Source organism: Zeugodacus cucurbitae, chromosome 2 (genome assembly GCF_028554725.1).
Source record: "Zeugodacus cucurbitae isolate PBARC_wt_2022May chromosome 2, idZeuCucr1.2, whole genome shotgun sequence".
In the NCBI taxonomy this organism is placed as follows: Eukaryota; Metazoa; Arthropoda; class Insecta; order Diptera; family Tephritidae; genus Zeugodacus; species Zeugodacus cucurbitae.
The window spans coordinates 32363319-32383308 of record NC_071667.1 but is presented as its reverse complement, the minus strand read 5'-3'; the positions used below and the strand labels follow the sequence as shown (position 1 = coordinate 32383308).

Below are 19990 nucleotides of genomic sequence, written 5' to 3'. Positions count from 1 at the left end.
AAGACAAATGATCCGCCAAGCGCCAATTTGGTCGCACTTTCGTTTGAATAATCATATTGGTTAATTGTATGCTCAATGAACACAAGGTTGCATACTCCAGGTGCTGCCATACACCCCCAAACCATGAGCGACTCACCACCATGTTTTACGGTTGTAGTCATATTCCGTGGATCAAGCTCAGTATCGTATACTGTTTCATGTCCATCTGATCAAAAAATATTATACTTACTTTCATTCGAGAAAATAAAGGAATTCCAGAAATGATCGTCTTTGTTTTCGTGCTCTTTCACAAACGTCAATCTTTTTTGTCTGTTAATGTTACTGATGAATGGCTTTTTACGAATATTACGTCCATGGCAGCCAGCATCATATAACACTCGACGAATTGTTTGGGGATCGCAGGCTTTACCAGTCTCATTTTCAATTCCCACTTTTGGTGCACTTTTCTTCGGGTTCGCCTGTATCTTCCGTGTGATAATACGCCGCTCCCTTTCATCAAATATTTTTGGCCGCCCTGATCTTTCCTTTTTTTTATTTTTTATAATTTTCTATTACTTTTTGAACAGTAGAATTGCTTTTATTTATCGTTCTTCCAATTTGTCTTTGACTATTATATAGTTTTATTATAACATCTTTCAAATCTTGTGATAGTTCTTTTCCGCGAGGAGCCATGGTAAAAATTTAAATGAAATTACGGATGAAATTCTTGTAAAACTTGAAAATTGTTATTTTGTAAACAAAAAAATAACACTTTATTGCTTTGCAAGTGGATAAATACTGTGAGGTAGCCGAAAACATACAGAAATGGTAAATTGCATACTTATTTATGTGACGTAATTTTTGCTTTTTCCTGAGAAAATCTAACGGTTCTTAATAACGGGATATATGAATGGTATCGGATTGTCATATTTGTGAAGGCGATATTATGAGTAATGTTTTTTGTAAATAGGCAAGAGTTATTTTTTGTTGTTTTGTAAATAATTTGACTTTTTTACGTCTACACATAGTGCATACTTATTTTTGTGATGCACTATATATTAAGTAGTTTTTTGGCTATATGAACCCAAATTAAATTAATATTTGGCGGAATCCTTTTGTGGTGGAGGCTTCAAAACGTTTCACGATTATTTTAGTGTTGTTAGCGTAAGTGGCTGCTAAAAAAAGGAGCAGTGGATCTGTTCCTTCGAAGCGTAGCATCCTTCGGCGAAGTGACGGTTCACTCTGGTAGTAAGTGCTCGCTGACTACGCGCTCGAGACGGGTATAAAATGTCGACCCTCACTTTCAGTCACGGAATAACGTAAAGCTATTGAGCTATCAAAGCTAGGCACGTCAGTCTTAACTACAGTAGAATGCGAATAAATAGGAGCACCACCGACGCCCTTGTGATCTACTGGACAGTTGTCTTCAGCTGAGCTGGGTAAACGCTCGTCAAGCACAAGATTCTTCTGACCTAAGGAAAATCGTAAAGGGCGCTCTCGCCCTCAGTAATACTTCCTTAGTTGTAGGGGTCATTGACCCATTCAAAATTGTATCGGTCGCTAGCTGCACTAGAAGAAGACGAGATGGAGCTGGGAGAATTACGAGATGGAGCTTTACATAAGTGTGGAAAAAGCCTAAAGGAAACTGAATTCTCAAATTACATAAGATTTCGAAAATTTTTGTTTACGACGAACGTCTATAGTTGATAGCAGAAAACAAGTGGTCGTCTTCGCGCGTTTCGATTCGATTCAGATAAAAAAAAATCACTGGAGACGGAATCAGTTTGTGTCAAAGAGGATAACATGGCCTGTCGAATATCACACAGAAATATGGCGTGTCCAGAAACTGAGTGTGTTGCAAATGATCAACGGCGGAATCGTATGAAAGCAAAAGGCGACTATTTCGAATTAAATTTTGTACATCGCTTAAGCACTATTAAATCAAATGAACTTTGAAGAAGTATAATTTTATGCAAATCTTACCTGTAATCAAGTTTCAATTCGCCGAATCTATAGTAACTCAGTTTATACATGAGACAGTTTAAAAGAGCAGGTGCCCCTTCGGAATCTATACGAAATTCTCCTCTGTCTGTAAAGTAATCACTTTCTTTAATGTCCTTGGGATGCTCTCCCTCAGCGATTCGAACCATCCATAAAAACTTATTTATATCATCACCGGAGTAACCAATAACTCCACCAAATATAACGAGAACATAATCTACATCTAGAGAAGTCATAATTTCATATGATGCTTCCTCAGTAGATGACATAGCTTTTCCAACTAATGCTATATGACTATTATTCCAAGTATTATTGTCAACCAATGTAGTTCTGTTTGCCATGCCAGCAATTTGATAACCATAGTCCCACCATGACATAATACGGGCATTGTCGTCAGTATTTTGTGAAAGCCAATAATAAGCTTCCCGGAAGTCATCTAATATATTAAACGTGAACTAAAAAAGTAAGGAAAAAATATTTATCTTAGTACCAGTAAACATAATACAAAATTGAAATTGTCATTTTATATTTTAATATTCATTCATTCTCATTCAATAAAGATACAATCCTAATTCGTATTTGACATTTATGTTCAGTATCTGTGGCAACATTAATAAATGTAGACTTCCTTAACTTTAATTAATCTTAGAATCCAAATTAAACCAAAAACTAAAATAATTTTAAGTTACAGTAAACATTTTTATACTCTCGCAACATGTTGCACAGAGTATAATAGTTTTGTTCACATAACGGTTGTTTGCAAGTCCTAAAATTAAACGAGATAGATATAGGGTTATTATCTCAAAATGATCAGGATGACGAGACGAGTTGAAATCTGTCTGTCCGGCCGAATGACCGTATGCAACGGATAACTTGTAAAAATTAAGATATCTTGACAAACCTTGAAACGCATCTTCCTTGGAACTGTGGGAGGATTGCTATTGAAATTGGTCGAAATAAGACCATTGCTATATCCACAAAATGTCGAAAACCGAAAACCTAAAGCGTCATAACTTTTTGTTTTGTTTATGGCTTAGTATGTAGTATTTGGTACAGAGGATCCCACTAGGAAGGTGCATATTTGGATGATATTTTTCTGATACGGCGTGGCCCCGTCCCAAATATGTTTTTTGTATATATCTCACAAACCACTAAATACATATAAATTAAACATTCTGCAATCATTTCCCTTAAGTACTCCATCACACAACATTAAAATAGGTAAAATCACATAATAACCTCGCCCACCTCCCATACCAAGGTTATAAGAAAATTGCTAAAAGTGCGTTAACTCACTAACTAAAAATTAAATTTTACGGTTTTTTACAAACTGAAAAATGGGCATGGCGTCGCCCACTTCTTGATCAAAAACCATATCCCAGAAACTACTCATCGATTTCATTAAAACTCGGTAAGTAATATTTTCTAGACATCTTGATGTTACTTATTGAAAATAGGCGAAATTCGTTTACAACCAAGCCTACTTCCCATATAATACAATTTTGAATTCCATTTGATTCGTTCACTTTATAATATATACATCAGGAACCAATGAAGGTAGCGCAATAAAACTACACAAATACTGTATTTGAGCTGTGATATCACTTGTGGAAAAATTGTCAAAATCGAACCATGACTTTTCACGGCCCCTGATATCAAACATGAAAAACTCAGTAATTTTTCACCGAAAATATAGGTAAATCTCTAAATAAATTGCGAGAGTATAAAATGTTCGGTTGCACACGAATTTAGCCTTTCCTTACTTGTGATTCAATGATTTCGTAATTAGCGACATCTATTAGCCGCGGAATGGGTTTTATCGAGTCGGTAAGTGAGTTCAATGTGATCGTACATTTTATTTTCGATACGGTTTCAATGATTCCGACGTAAAATTTTTCTATCGAATCAAACCATTTCTCGATTGAAACGGATTCAATGATTAGGCCCAATATTTTAAACATATTGCACTATTTAATAAGACAATGCCTTTGTTTTCAAATTTTGAAACCCACCTAACCCCTTAAGTTCTGCAGCTCATATTATTTTCAGCAATAGATTGTAAAAGTCACGATATTGAGTCATCCTGCCTGAAATCTCGTTTTCTTCTGGTGTTGCTCAACGTCAGTTTACACAGCCGTATTAGTTTTGCAGAGAACCAAATTCAGTCATAGTCACATAAAACCGCATATTTTCGTGCTGTTGAATGCAGCATTAACATCGACAAAGAGGTGGTGTCTGTCGATCATCTTTTCATTCTTTTGACATTTTCGTTACTATAGTTACAGCAGTACATAAGGAGTAGTAAGGTCAAAAATTTTATGTGTGAAAGCAACAGCCAAGTTGAATCCAAAAATCTATCGCCGCGTGCGTCATTGCTACCAAATTTTGTTTAACACATTCACAATAGTAAAAACGACTCAAAGGACAAATTATTGACAAAAAGCACAATGCAAATATATGTTTAATATTTTTAATTTAAAATAAAAAATTTAATTGATTAAAGAAAACATAAGGCATGGACACAGCTCGAAAATTGATTGCGTACATTTAAATATTTTTACCCAAAGAAAATAGGTAGAGCTACACTGTTGCCTCTTTATTTTAACATCTGGATTGTGTGTACAATAGGCTTAATACGCTAGACAGACGGCAGAGTTATTCCCGATTAACTGCGCTTTTAATCAGGTCCAATTTTGTGGGTGACAGACGGCAGCAAAGCGAGTTATAAACTCCCATAACAGCTGATTGACAATAATATTTCCATTTTGGTGAAATAAAATTGGATAGAAAGCAATTATTGCGGTTGTTAGCCGCACAAATAGTACAAAATCACTAATTATTAAAAAAATAGACATAAATATGTTATTATTAGAACTTCTATTTTAGAAAAAATTAGCATGGTTATGTTTTTGTTTACATTTAATTGAAAAACAGCTGTCAGTATTGCATATTTTCATTCACAATAGATAAAAAGCGGCCACTAACTCTCTAAAATTTTGAGGATTAAATGGGAGTTAGCAAACGGAGTTAACTGAGATAACTCTCGAATTAACCCCGATTAAAGCAGTATTTCCGAGCCGCAGTCTGTCAGGGGTATTATCGTAACTACAATATGTTGAGTGCACACGCAAATTCCGGGAGATTTGTGTTGAAAATGAAGACTAATCCGTGAATTATGCAGTTGAATTTCCAAATTATTTGGATTTGCCTGGCATGCCGCCGCAGCATTTGCGTCTCAAAGTTGGATCTGTCATTACTATGCTTTGCAATCCACATGCACCGAATTGTTAATTACACACCGGAACAGAAAACAAAAATTGTTGTTTTTCAAACTGCGTTACATTGAAAAAATTTAGGAAAAACGCAATAAATATTTTCAACACAATATAAATTCCACTTTGTTTTCTTTTCAAAACAAATAATTTCGCGCAGGGCAACGTCTGCTGTGTCAGCTAGTTATTATATACAATATATGAGGGCTTGGATAAATCCTTGACCAATTTTCGCTATGCAAGATTATATTAAATTAATTTTGGTGGGATAATTCTCACATTAACCATTGCACACATCTATCTATCTAAGAAATGACAATCAAGAATGAAGACAGTGATCTTTTTGATATAAATAAAATTTTTAGCTGAACGAGGTCTTTCATTTCGGGGCAGCAACGAAATCGTTAGTTCCCCACAATGGAAATTATTTAGGCTTGTTAGAATTAATAGCCAAATTTGACACTTTTATGGCAAAACATATTCAAATTCAATGAAATGCTAATGAAGGAAAAGGACCATATATATCAAATATAAATTTTGCGGAATTCATTCATCTGATTGCATCAAGCATAGTGGGTGAAGTTATTTACGAAATTAAGAGATACAAATACTACTAAGTTTTATTGGATTCTACTCCAGATATATCACATGTAGACCAACTGACTATGGTAGTGTGCTATGTTCTACCATCTGGACCACTCGACGACTTTGCTGAGAATCAAACACCTGGCCCGTGACCCCACGCCGTTCATTCATCCAGCCAGATCTTCTGAGATCGCATTTATTTGCACAACACCATGCTTTATCATATTATCGATAGTGTTATCAATCGCAAATGTCAGGGTATAGCTATCGAATCGGGCAATGTTGAGTCTGAAATATTTAAAATTTAGATCACCGAAATGGCATGTATATATATAACCAGTATATAGATGCGCTAAGACTTTCTCACAATTAATAACTAAACCTCCCAAGAGAATTATAATCACACTCAGATAGTTCATGACCTCAATCAGAAACCACTTTGTAAGAGAACCGTAGAAACGTCAAAACTAAGAAATATTAAACAAGGTGTTCCATAGGGCGGTGCTCTCTCCCCACTGCTGTTAAATTTCTACATCCCGAAACTCCCTCAACCACCACTGGAATATATGGCATGTGTTCCAAAGTGAACGCCCAACTTCTCCTCCTTTCTCACATCTTCTCTCTCACTCTCTCCACGGCGACCCTTTTTTACAACTCGACGAAGGAGTACAGAACATAAAAAAAATATCGGAAATCTCTCAGATATATATATGTATATACATATATATACTGTAAACACCAAGCGACGCCAGGTCACTTTCTACTTGGTCTTTCCATCGGAGTGGAGGTCGTCCTTTTCAGCGGCTTCCTCCAGCGGGTACAGTGTTGCCAATGTTAAGAGGACCATAAATCTTGCGCAGAACCTTTCTCTCGGAAACCCCAGTAGCACCTGTTGGCAAGAGTGATTCTCCGTTGGATTTCGAGGCTGACATTGTTGGTGTTGTTAATGCTGGTTCCCAAGTAGACGACACTATCTACCACTTCAAAGTTATGACTGTCAAGTGACGTGGGAGCCAAGGCGCGAGTGTGCTGACTGTTTGTTTGATGACAGGAGATATTTCGTCTTGTCCTCAATCACCACCAGACCAATACGCTTCGCTTCTTTAATAAGTCTGGAAAAAGCAGAACAAACGGCGTGGTTGTTGCTTCCGATGATATCAATATCAGCAGCTGTACACTTTTATAGAAGATTGTACCTTCTCTATTCAGCTCTGCAGCTCGTATTATTTTTTCCAGCAATAGATTGAAGAAGTCGCACGATAGTGAGTCACCCTGTCTGAAGCCTCGTTTGGTATCGAACGGCTCGGAGAGGTCCTTCCCGATCCTGACGGAGCTTTTGGTGTTGCTCAACGTCAGCTTACATAGCCGTATTTGTTTTGCAGGGATACCAAATTCAGACATCGCGGCATAAAGGCAGCTCCTTTTCGTGCTATCGAAGGCAGCTTTAAAATCGATAAAAAGATGGTGAGTATCGATTCTTCTCTCTCGGGTCTTTTCCAAGATTTGGCGCATGGTGAATATCTGGTCCATTGTGGATTTTCCAGGTCTAAAGCCACACTGATAAGGTCCAATCAGTTCGTTGACGGTGGGCTTTAGTCTTTCACACAATACGCTCGACAAAACCTTATATGCGATATTGAGGAGACTTATACCACGATAGTTGGCGCAGATTGTGGGGTCTCCCTTCTTATGGATTGGGCAGAGCACACTAAGATTCCAATCGTCAGGCATGCTTTCTTCCGACCATATTCTACAAAGAAGCTGATGCATGCACCTTATCAGTTCTTCGCCGCCGTATTTGAATAGCTCGGCCGGTAATCCATCGGCCCCCGCCGCTTTGTTGTTCTTCAAGCGGGTAATTGCTATTCGAATTTCTTCATGGTCGGGTAATGGAACATCTATTCCATCGTCATCGATTGGGGAATCGGGTTCGCCATCTCCTGGTGTTGTACTTTCACTGCCATTGAGCAGGTCGGAGAAGTGTTCCCTCCATAATCCCAGTGTGCTCTGGACATCCGTTACCAAATTACCTTCTCGGTCCCTACATGATAATGCTCCGGTCTTGAAACCTTCTGTTAATCGCCTCATCTTTTCATAAAATTTTCGAGCATTACCCATGTCGGCCAGCTTTTCAAGCTTTTCATACTCACGCATTTCGGCCTCTTTCTTTTTACGTCTGCAAATGCGTCTCGCTTCCCTTCAGTTCTCGATATCTATGTTCTGTGTATATGTAGTGGTGGATTAAAATTTCTTTGAATGTGGTTCAGGTTCAGTACCCATGACTTGCTGGGTAATAATAACAGCTGAAGTTGAAACTCGTCAATGTGTTGTGTGAAATATAACTGCATCTAACTTTTTTAAGTCAAGTAATAATTTGTATATAGTTTTATAATTCTTTTTTTATACAAATTGAATTATTTTGTCAAATTTAATAAAATACCCGAATTTTATTTTCACTCTACTTTAAGTTTATAAATGCAAATGTTTCGATGGGCAGGTTTGAATAAGTGTCATGCAAGAGCATCGGTCGGCATAACGTCAGCTGACAAACCTACGCAAAGTTGGCAGACTTTTCTACATTGTCGAAAAAGCCCGTAATTCTTTTTTTACCAACAGTTCATCGAACAAATACGACTGTGGATCATACAAAAAATTGGACTATTAAATATAAATATTTCGAAAACTACAACTATGTACCTTGTCTGCAGATCACCCTCTTTCGGCGCAAACACCTTTTTTTACTAGAATTCGTTGTCAGACCGTCACCGCCAAGTTAAGTGCTGAACACAAAGACGACGACACGACCCAGCGACGGCTGATTACAAATGTTGCTTTGAAGCCAGAGTCTTAAACATTTTGAAGGCGGCAGCGATATATCAAGCAGCAATTTCATTGTTGCCGTACTAACATCTGTCACTTCAATAAAATTTACATATTTAGTTTAAAGTGAAATTATTTACGCAAAAAAATTAAAAATAGGTCGATTTAATCGATTGTTATTACGCTTCTGCTGGCAAAATAACATCATACTTGTTAGAACTTTGAATAATTTTACATTTCACATATTAGTGGCAGCTCTACTGCGACCATTGTCGTTGGGAAAATTAGAAACATTTCTGCTGTCTCGAAGTCGTGCTGTTGTTTAAAAATCCGTGCCCATGAGAACGCCTGTATTTTAAAATGTGTATCTTAAGGACAGTAAAAATTTTGAATTATTACGGGCGATACCCCTTTTTTAATATATAACCTTACAACAGAAAATTTAAAATTAATGAAACAAATATACTTTTATTACTTTTATTAACATAGTGACAGATATATAATGCTTATGCATAATGTTATTTTCTAAAGTGATGTAAAGCTGAAAATAAAGTCATAAGCATGGCGGAAAAACAAACGTTTAAGTGTTTAGCTTATATTATTGATTTTTTTGGTTCTTTTTCCTTTAATAACTGTTGGTCGACTTCTTATATATCCTTTACGACGTTTAGGATTCTGAAAATTTTTAAGAGTAAAAAAAAACGGAATAATTTTAAAAACATAATATCACCTTTTTCGTGATATAATTAGTTGGTGTTACTATCCTTTCACTGAGTTTTAATGAAGGTCGATTGAATTCATAAGGTTTTTTTACGCGATAAATTCGTACTAGCCAATGTTCTGTAGTATAAGCTTCCTCAAGGAAAGTAAGATCGAAATCTTTGTTTCCTATTATTGCGTTCCTCGTTCGATCGTATCCAGCTGGACCTCTAAAATAAAAATATACAAAAGTAATTATGATTACTGTTCCCAAACTTTAAGAGAAATTAAAGCAACTCGGATTTTTTTTTATTAATTACACATCTTTCTTTTATGAAGAAATTTTATTTTTTTTATATTTCAAATCTATATAATTTTTTCACAAGTTTTTTTTCAAAACGCCTTACCACCGTATTTGATATTTTGATGGCCGTGTGTGACGGGCCTTCTGTTTATTGCGCAGAAAATACATATTTTTTTTAAAGTTAAAAATTGCTTTCTCCATTACACTTATGTAAATGGCTGTGAAACAAAGCTGGTATTTGAGTTTACTACAATTCGGTGTGTGCCAATGTACGTAGTAAACACAATACCATAATACTTTTATCATGGTATTTTTACCACATGTGTGTCTCTGGTATTATTGTAAATGTAATTTTGTTCATGTGAAACAACAAAATTTGTTCACAAAATAAATTGTTGAGAACAAGTATAAATATAATATTAACAATTTAATTAATTTTAAAAACTTGTTTAATATAAATATAAAATTTAAGGTCTACGTACAGTGTATCACAAAAATACGTATGCAGAGCGTTTATCTGTTTTTGTTTGAGAAAAAAATGTCTTAAACCTAATAATACCAATTTTTTTATGTTTTTCAATTAATTCACATTTTAATTAAAAACAATAGCAAAAAACCTAACTAAAATCAATAATTTTTCAAATTAGAGATAAAAAGTATTAAAATTGCTTAAAATTACGTCACATATACTTTATGCATCGTCATACATACTTTATGCATTAAGAACAAAAAAGTTCAACCAGTTTTTTTTTTTAGTTTTCATGGACCGTTAATACTTTGTTGGATAGCCTTTAGGTTTCTTAATTGCATGGACTTTACCAGTTTTTGGGTCACTGAATGTCGTATCTTGCCCCATTCTTCGATTAATGCAGCTTTCAAAGATTCTTTGCTGGTTATTTGGTGTCTTCTGATTTTTCTCTCTAAATAATCCCACAAATGCTCGATAGGGTTCATATCAGGAGATTGGGGTGGTGTTTTTAATTGTTTAGGCGTCCTGTAGAGTAGCAATGTGAGGCGTGTGTTTTGGATCATTGTCGTGTTGGAAGACAAATGATCCGCCAAGCGCCAATTTGGTCGCACTTTCGTTTGAATAATCATATTGGTTAATTGTATGCTCAATGAACACAAGGTTGCATACTCCAGGTGCTGCCATACACCCCCAAACCATGAGCGACTCACCACCATGTTTTACGGTTGTAGTCATATTCCGTGGATCAAGCTCAGTATCGTATACTGTTTCATGTCCATCTGATCAAAAAATATTATACTTACTTTCATTCGAGAAAATAAAGGAATTCCAGAAATGATCGTCTTTGTTTTCGTGCTCTTTCACAAACGTCAATCTTTTTTGTCTGTTAATGTTACTGATGAATGGCTTTTTACGAATATTACGTCCATGGCAGCCAGCATCATATAACACTCGACGAATTGTTTGGGGATCGCAGGCTTTACCAGTCTCATTTTCAATTCCCACTTTTGGTGCACTTTTCTTCGGGTTCGCCTGTATCTTCCGTGTGATAATACGCCGCTCCCTTTCATCAAATATTTTTGGCCGCCCTGATCTTTCCTTTTTTTTATTTTTTATAATTTTCTATTACTTTTTGAACAGTAGAATTGCTTTTATTTATCGTTCTTCCAATTTGTCTTTGACTATTATATAGTTTTATTATAACATCTTTCAAATCTTGTGATAGTTCTTTTCCGCGAGGAGCCATGGTAAAAATTTAAATGAAATTACGGATGAAATTCTTGTAAAACTTGAAAATTGTTATTTTGTAAACAAAAAAATAACACTTTATTGCTTTGCAAGTGGATAAATACTGTGAGGTAGCCGAAAACATACAGAAATGGTAAATTGCATACTTATTTATGTGACGTAATTTTTGCTTTTTCCTGAGAAAATCTAACGGTTCTTAATAACGGGATATATGAATGGTATCGGATTGTCATATTTGTGAAGGCGATATTATGAGTAATGTTTTTTGTAAATAGGCAAGAGTTATTTTTTGTTGTTTTGTAAATAATTTGACTTTTTTACGTCTACACATAGTGCATACTTATTTTTGTGATGCACTATATATTAAGTAGTTTTTTGGCTATATGAACCCAAATTAAATTAATATTTGGCGGAATCCTTTTGTGGTGGAGGCTTCAAAACGTTTCACGATTATTTTAGTGTTGTTAGCGTAAGTGGCTGCTAAAAAAGGAGCAGTGGATCTGTTCCTTCGAAGCGTAGCATCCTTCGGCGAAGTGACGGTTCACTCTGGTAGTAAGTGCTCGCTGACTACGCGCTCGAGACGGGTATAAAATGTCGACCCTCACTTTCAGTCACGGAATAACGTAAAGCTATTGAGCTATCAAAGCTAGGCACGTCAGTCTTAACTACAGTAGAATGCGAATAAATAGGAGCACCACCGACGCCCTTGTGATCTACTGGACAGTTGTCTTCAGCTGAGCTGGGTAAACGCTCGTCAAGCACAAGATTCTTCTGACCTAAGGAAAATCGTAAAGGGCGCTCTCGCCCTCAGTAATACTTCCTTAGTTGTAGGGGTCATTGACCCATTCAAAATTGTATCGGTCGCTAGCTGCACTAGAAGAAGACGAGATGGAGCTGGGAGAATTACGAGATGGAGCTTTACATAAGTGTGGAAAAAGCCTAAAGGAAACTGAATTCTCAAATTACATAAGATTTCGAAAATTTTTGTTTACGACGAACGTCTATAGTTGATAGCAGAAAACAAGTGGTCGTCTTCGCGCGTTTCGATTCGATTCAGCCATAAAATGTTAGCGAACACATTCTCCGAAATTACATTAGAAAGCCGAAAATTATGTTATGGGAAAATGCATATATAGACCAAATAAATGTCAAGACTTATCAACAGACTCAAGCGGCATATTCTGTTGACCGCGGTCAACGGCCATGAAAGTATCCTGTTCACAGATAAAAAAAATCACTGGAGACGGAATCAGTTTGTGTCAAAGAGGATAACATGGCCTGTCGAATATCACACAGAAATATGGCGTGTCCAGAAACTGAGTGTGTTGCAAATGATCAACGGCGGAATCGTATGAAAGCAAAAGGCGACTATTTCGAATTAAATTTTGTACATCGCTTAAGCACTATTAAATCAAATGAACTTTGAAGAAGTATAATTTTATGCAAATCTTACCTGTAATCAAGTTTCAATTCGCCGAATCTATAGTAACTCAGTTTATACATGAGACAGTTTAAAAGAGCAGGTGCCCCTTCGGAATCTATACGAAATTCTCCTCTGTCTGTAAAGTAATCACTTTCTTTAATGTCCTTGGGATGCTCTCCCTCAGCGATTCGAACCATCCATAAAAACTTATTTATATCATCACCGGAGTAACCAATAACTCCACCAAATATAACGAGAACATAATCTACATCTAGAGAAGTCATAATTTCATATGATGCTTCCTCAGTAGATGACATAGCTTTTCCAACTAATGCTATATGACTATTATTCCAAGTATTATTGTCAACCAATGTAGTTCTGTTTGCCATGCCAGCAATTTGATAACCATAGTCCCACCATGACATAATACGGGCATTGTCGTCAGTATTTTGTGAAAGCCAATAATAAGCTTCCCGGAAGTCATCTAATATATTACGTGAACTAAAAAAGTAAGGAAAAAATATTTATCTTAGTACCAGTAAACATAATACAAAATTGAAATTGTCATTTTATATTTTAATATTCATTCATTCTCATTCAATAAAGATACAATCCTAATTCGTATTTGACATTTATGTTCAGTATCTGTGGCAACATTAATAAATGTAGACTTCCTTAACTTTAATTAATCTTAGAATCCAAATTAAACCAAAAACTAAAATAATTTTAAGTTACAGTAAACATTTTTATACTCTCGCAACATGTTGCACAGAGTATAATAGTTTTGTTCACATAACGGTTGTTTGCAAGTCCTAAAATTAAACGAGATAGATATAGGGTTATTATCTCAAAATGATCAGGATGACGAGACGAGTTGAAATCTGTCTGTCCGGCCGAATGACCGTATGCAACGGATAACTTGTAAAAATTAAGATATCTTGACAAACCTTGAAACGCATCTTCCTTGGAACTGTGGGAGGATTGCTATTGAAAATGGTCGAAATAAGACCATTGCTATATCCACAAAATGTCGAAAACCGAAAACCTAAAGCGTCATAACTTTTTGTTTTGTTTATGGCTTAGTATGTAGTATTTGGTACAGAGGATCCCACTAGGAAGGTGCATATTTGGATGATATTTTTCTGATACGGCGTGGCCCCGTCCCAAATATGTTTTTTGTATATATCTCACAAACCACTAAATACATATAAATTAAACATTCTGCAATCATTTCCCTTAAGTACTCCATCACACAACATTAAAATAGGTAAAATCACATAATAACCTCGCCCACCTCCCATACCAAGGTTATAAGAAAATTGCTAAAAGTGCGTTAACTCACTAACTAAAAATTAAATTTTACGGTTTTTTACAAACTGAAAAATGGGCATGGCGTCGCCCACTTCTTGATCAAAAACCATATCCCAGAAACTACTCATCGATTTCATTAAAACTCGGTAAGTAATATTTTCTAGACATCTTGATGTTACTTATTGAAAATGGGCGAAATTCGTTTACAACCAAGCCTACTTCCCATATAATACAATTTTGAATTCCATTTGATTCGTTCACTTTATAATATATACATCAGGAACCAATGAAGGTAGCGCAATAAAACTACACAAATACTGTATTTGAGCTGTGATATCACTTGTGGAAAAATTGTCAAAATCGAACCATGACTTTTCACGGCCCCTGATATCAAACATGAAAAACTCAGTAATTTTTCACCGAAAATATAGGTAAATCTCTAAATAAATTGCGAGAGTATAAAATGTTCGGTTGCACACGAATTTAGCCTTTCCTTACTTGTGATTCAATGATTTCGTAATTAGCGACACCTATTAGCCGCGGAATGGGTTTTATCGAGTCGGTAAGTGAGTTCAATGTGATCGTACATTTTATTTTCGATACGGTTTCAATGATTCCGACGTAAAATTTTTCTATCGAATCAACCCATTTCTCGATTGAAACGGATTCAATGATTAGGCCCAATATTTTAAACATATTGCACTATTTAATAAGACAATGCCTTTGTTTTCAAATTTTGAAACCCACCTAACCCCTTAAGTTCTGCAGCTCATATTATTTTCAGCAATAGATTGTAAAAGTCACACGATATTGAGTCATCCTGCCTGAAATCTCGTTTTCTTCTGGTGTTGCTCAACGTCAGTTTACACAGCCGTATTAGTTTTGCAGAGAACCAAATTCAGTCATAGTCACATAAAACCGCATATTTTCGTGCTGTTGAATGCAGCATTAACATCGACAAAGAGGTGGTGTCTGTCGATCATCTTTTCATTCTTTTGACATTTTCGTTACTATAGTTACAGCAGTACATAAGGAGTAGTAAGGTCAAAAATTTTATGTGTGAAAGCAACAGCCAAGTTGAATCCAAAAATCTATCGCCGCGTGCGTCATTGCTACCAAATTTTGTTTAACACATTCACAATAGTAAAAACGACTCAAAGGACAAATTATTGACAAAAAGCACAATGCAAATATATGTTTAATATTTTTAATTTAAAATAAAAAATTTAATTGATTAAAGAAAACATAAGGCATGGACACAGCTCGAAAATTGATTGCGTACATTTAAATATTTTTACCCAAAGAAAATAGGTAGAGCTACACTGTTGCCTCTTTATTTTAACATCTGGATTGTGTGTACAATAGGCTTAATACGCTAGACAGACGGCAGAGTTATTCCCGATTAACTGCGCTTTTAATCAGGTCCAATTTTGTGGGTGACAGACGGCAGCAAAGCGAGTTATAAACTCCCATAACAGCTGATTGACAATAATATTTCCATTTTGGTGAAATAAAATTGGATAGAAAGCAATTATTGCGGTTGTTAGCCGCACAAATAGTACAAAATCACTAATTATTAAAAAAATAGACATAAATATGTTATTATTAGAACTTCTATTTTAGAAAAAATTAGCATGTGTATGTTTTTGTTTACATTTAATTGAAAAACAGCTGTCAGTATTGCATATTTTCATTCACAATAGATAAAAAGCGGCCACTAACTCTCTAAAATTTTGAGGATTAAATGGGAGTTAGCAAACGGAGTTAACTGAGATAACTCTCGAATTAACCCCGATTAAAGCAGTATTTCCGAGCCGCAGTCTGTCAGGGGTATTATCGTAACTACAATATGTTGAGTGCACACGCAAATTCCGGGAGATTTGTGTTGAAAATGAAGACTAATCCGTGAATTATGCAGTTGAATTTCCAAATTATTTGGATTTGCCTGGCATGCCGCCGCAGCATTTGCGTCTCAAAGTTGGATCTGTCATTACTATGCTTTGCAATCCACATGCACCGAATTGTTAATTACACACCGGAACAGAAAACAAAAATTGTTGTTTTTCAAACTGCGTTACATTGAAAAAATTTAGGAAAAACGCAATAAATATTTTCAACACAATATAAATTCCACTTTGTTTTCTTTTCAAAACAAATAATTTCGCGCAGGGCAACGTCTGCTGTGTCAGCTAGTTATTATATACAATATATGAGGGCTTGGATAAATCCTTGACCAATTTTCGCTATGCAAGATTATATTAAATTAATTTTGGTGGGATAATTCTCACATTAACCATTGCACACATCTATCTATCTAAGAAATGACAATCAAGAATGAAGACAGTGATCTTTTTGATATAAATAAAATTTTTAGCTGAACGAGGTCTTTCATTTCGGGGCAGCAACGAAATCGTTAGTTCCCCACAATGGAAATTATTTAGGCTTGTTAGAATTAATAGCCAAATTTGACACTTTTATGGCAAAACATATTCAAATTCAATGAAATGCTAATGAAGGAAAAGGACCATATATATCAAATATAAATTTTGCGGAATTCATTCATCTGATTGCATCAAGCATAGTGGGTGAAGTTATTTACGAAATTAAGAGATACAAATACTACTAAGTTTTATTGGATTCTACTCCAGATATATCACATGTAGACCAACTGACTATGGTAGTGTGCTATGTTCTACCATCTGGACCACTCGACGACTTTGCTGAGAATCAAACACCTGGCCCGTGACCCCACGCCGTTCATTCATCCAGCCAGATCTTCTGAGATCGCATTTATTTGCACAACACCATGCTTTATCATATTATCGATAGTGTTATCAATCGCAAATGTCAGGGTATAGCTATCGAATCGGGCAATGTTGAGTCTGAAATATTTAAAATTTAGATCACCGAAATGGCATGTATATATATAACCAGTATATAGATGCGCTAAGACTTTCTCACAATTAATAACTAAACCTCCCAAGAGAATTATAATCACACTCAGATAGTTCATGACCTCAATCAGAAACCACTTTGTAAGAGAACCGTAAAAACGTCAAAACTAAGAAATATTAAACAAGGTGTTCCATAGGGCGGTGCTCTCTCCCCACTGCTGTTAAATTTCTACATCCCGAAACTCCCTCAACCACCACTGGAATATATGGCATGTGTTCCAAAGTGAACGCCCAACTTCTCCTCCTTTCTCACATCTTCTCTCTCTCTCTCCACGGCGACCCTTTTTTACAACTCGACGAAGGAGTACAGAACATAAAAAAAATATCGGTAAATCTCTCAGATATATATATGTATATACATATATATACTGTAAACACCAAGCGACGCCAGGTCACTTTCTACTTGGTCTTTCCATCGGAGTGGAGGTCGTCCTTTTCAGCGGCTTCCTCCAGCGGGTACAGTGTTGCCAATGTTAAGAGGACCATAAATCTTGCGCAGAACCTTTCTCTCGGAAACCCCAAGAGTCGTCTCATCGGATGTTGTCTTCATCCACGCTTCTGTGCCATACATCAGGAAGGGAATAATGAGCGACTGGTAGAGTTTGATTTTAGTTCGTCGAGAGAGGACTCAGTCCAAAGTAGCACCTGTTGGCAAGAGTGATTCTCCGTTGGATTTCGAGGCTGACATTGTTGGTGTTGTTAATGCTGGTTCCCAAGTAGACGACACTATCTACCACTTCAAAGTTATGACTGTCAAGTGACGTGGGAGCCAAGGCGCGAGTGTGCTGACTGTTTGTTTGATGACAGGAGATATTTCGTCTTGTCCTCAATCACCACCAGACCAATACGCTTCGCTTCTTTAATAAGTCTGGAAAAAGCAGAACAAACGGCGTGGTTGTTGCTTCCGATGATATCAATATCAGCAGCTGTACACTTTTATAGAAGATTGTACCTTCTCTATTCAGCTCTGCAGCTCGTATTATTTTTTCCAGCAATAGATTGAAAAAGTCGCACGATAGTGAGTCACCTTGTCTGAAGCTTCGTTTGGTATCGAACGGCTCGGAGAGGTTCTTCCCGATCCTGATGGAGCTTTTGGTATTGCTCAACGTCAGTTTACATAACCGTATTAGGGAGCTCCTTTTCGTGCTATCAAAGGCAGATTTAAAACCGATGAAATGTGGTGAGTGTCGATTCTTCTCTCTCGGGTATTTTCCAAGATTTGGCACATGATGAATATCTGGTCACCACCATAATTTTCCAAGTCTAAAGCCACACTGATTAGGTCCAATCAGTTCGTTGACGGTGGGCTTTAATCTTTCACAATACGCTCGACAGGACCTTATATGCGATATTGAGGAGACTTATTCCACGGTAGTTGGAGCAGATTGTGGGGTCTCCCTTTTTATAGATTGGGCAGAGCACACTGAGATTCCAATCGTCGGGCATGCTTTCTTCCGACCATATTCTACAAAGAAGCTGATGCATGCACCTTATCAGTTCTTCGCCGCCGTATTTGAATAGCTTGGCCGGTAATCCATCGGCCCCCGCCGCTTTGTTGTTCTTCAAGCGGGTAACTGCTATTCGAATATCTTCATGGTCGGGTAATGGAAAATCTATTCCATCGTCATCGATTGGGGAATCGAGTTCGCCATCTCCTGATGTTGTACTTTCATTGCCATTCAGAAGGATCCCAGAAGTGTTTCTCCATAATCCCAGTATGCTCTGAACATCCGTTACCAGATCACCTCCTCGGTCTCAACATGGTAATGCTCCGATCTTGAAACCTTCTGTAAATCGCCTCATCTTTTCATAAAATTTTCGAGCATTACCCATGTCGGCCAGCTATTAAAGCTTTTCATACTCACGCATTTCGACCTCTTTCTTTCTACGTCTGCAAATGCGTCTCGCTTCCCTATTCAGTTCTCGATATCTATCTCACCCCCAACGTGTTGTGGTCGATCGCAACGTTGCGAAGTAGGCAGCCTGTTTTCTTTCCACTGCGGAACGACTCTCATCGTACCAACGGGTTTTTTGACGTTGCCGGAGACCAATTGTTTCGGCTGCAGCGAGTTTGAGATGCCGTTCCACAGCTCCCTCATATAGAGATGCTGATAACTGCTCTCAGAGAGCACGAGTGCAAGTCGAGTAGAAAATTTCTTGACTGTCTGTTGCGATTGCAGCTTTTCGACGTCGAACCTTGTGTTTGTTGGCGGCCGTTCTTTGCTGCACAGAGGTGAGTGCCTCTTCTCTTTCCTTGTGCTGGAATAATGGTACTACAGACATCCATATTTCGGGCCCCAGCGAAGTCGATCAGCCCCAGGCAGTTTGGCGATGTTTCGTCATGGAGGCTGAATTTTCCGACTGTTGTGCCAAATACACCTTTTTTAGCCACCCTAACGTTAAAATCGCCAAGCACGATTTTGACATCGTGGCGGGGGCAGCGCTCATAGAAAGCATCGTCCTTCTCTTCCGTTGGGGTGTTGGCGCAAATCAGCGATATGTTGAAGAACTTTGATGCGGATTGTGGCTAGACGTTCATCCACCAGGGTGAATGCTAGGACTCGGCGATGAGTCTCTCTCCCACCACAAATTCAACACCAAATTTGCCTTCCTTTATATGGCCGCTGTAGTAGATGTCACAAGGACCCACCTTCTTCCGTCCATCGCACTTCTTGGATGGCGGTGATGCCAGCCTTTAGTTGTAACGGGTGATTTTTTTGAGGTTAGGATTTTCATGTGGGATTTCAGACATGGTGTCAAAGAGAAAGATGCTCAGTATGCTTTGACATTTCATCATGAATAGACTTACTAACGAGCAACGCTTGCAAATCATTGAATTTTATTACCAAAATCAGTGTTCGGTTCGAAATGTGTTTATCGACAAATTTTGTTCAGCGATGAGGCTCATTTCTGGTTGAATGGCTA

The 19990-nt window shown here is 37.0% G+C and overlaps 1 protein-coding gene across 1 annotated transcript in view; it reads right to left on the bottom strand.

Moving 5' to 3' along the window:
• LOC105220383 (dolichyl-diphosphooligosaccharide--protein glycosyltransferase subunit STT3B) overlaps window positions 1–19990 on the bottom strand; it is a 35728-nt gene that overhangs the window by 1597 nt on the left and 14141 nt on the right. Inside the window, exons 3-5 of the mRNA XM_054225278.1 lie at window positions 12831–13301; window positions 9388–9586; window positions 1963–9332 (exon numbers count right to left, since the gene is read on the bottom strand). Of these exons, the coding sequence (XP_054081253.1) occupies window positions 9246–9332; window positions 9388–9586; window positions 12831–13301 (757 nt within the window). The 3' untranslated portion in view covers window positions 1963–9245. The remainder of the gene's footprint in view (window positions 1–1962; window positions 9333–9387; window positions 9587–12830; window positions 13302–19990) is intronic.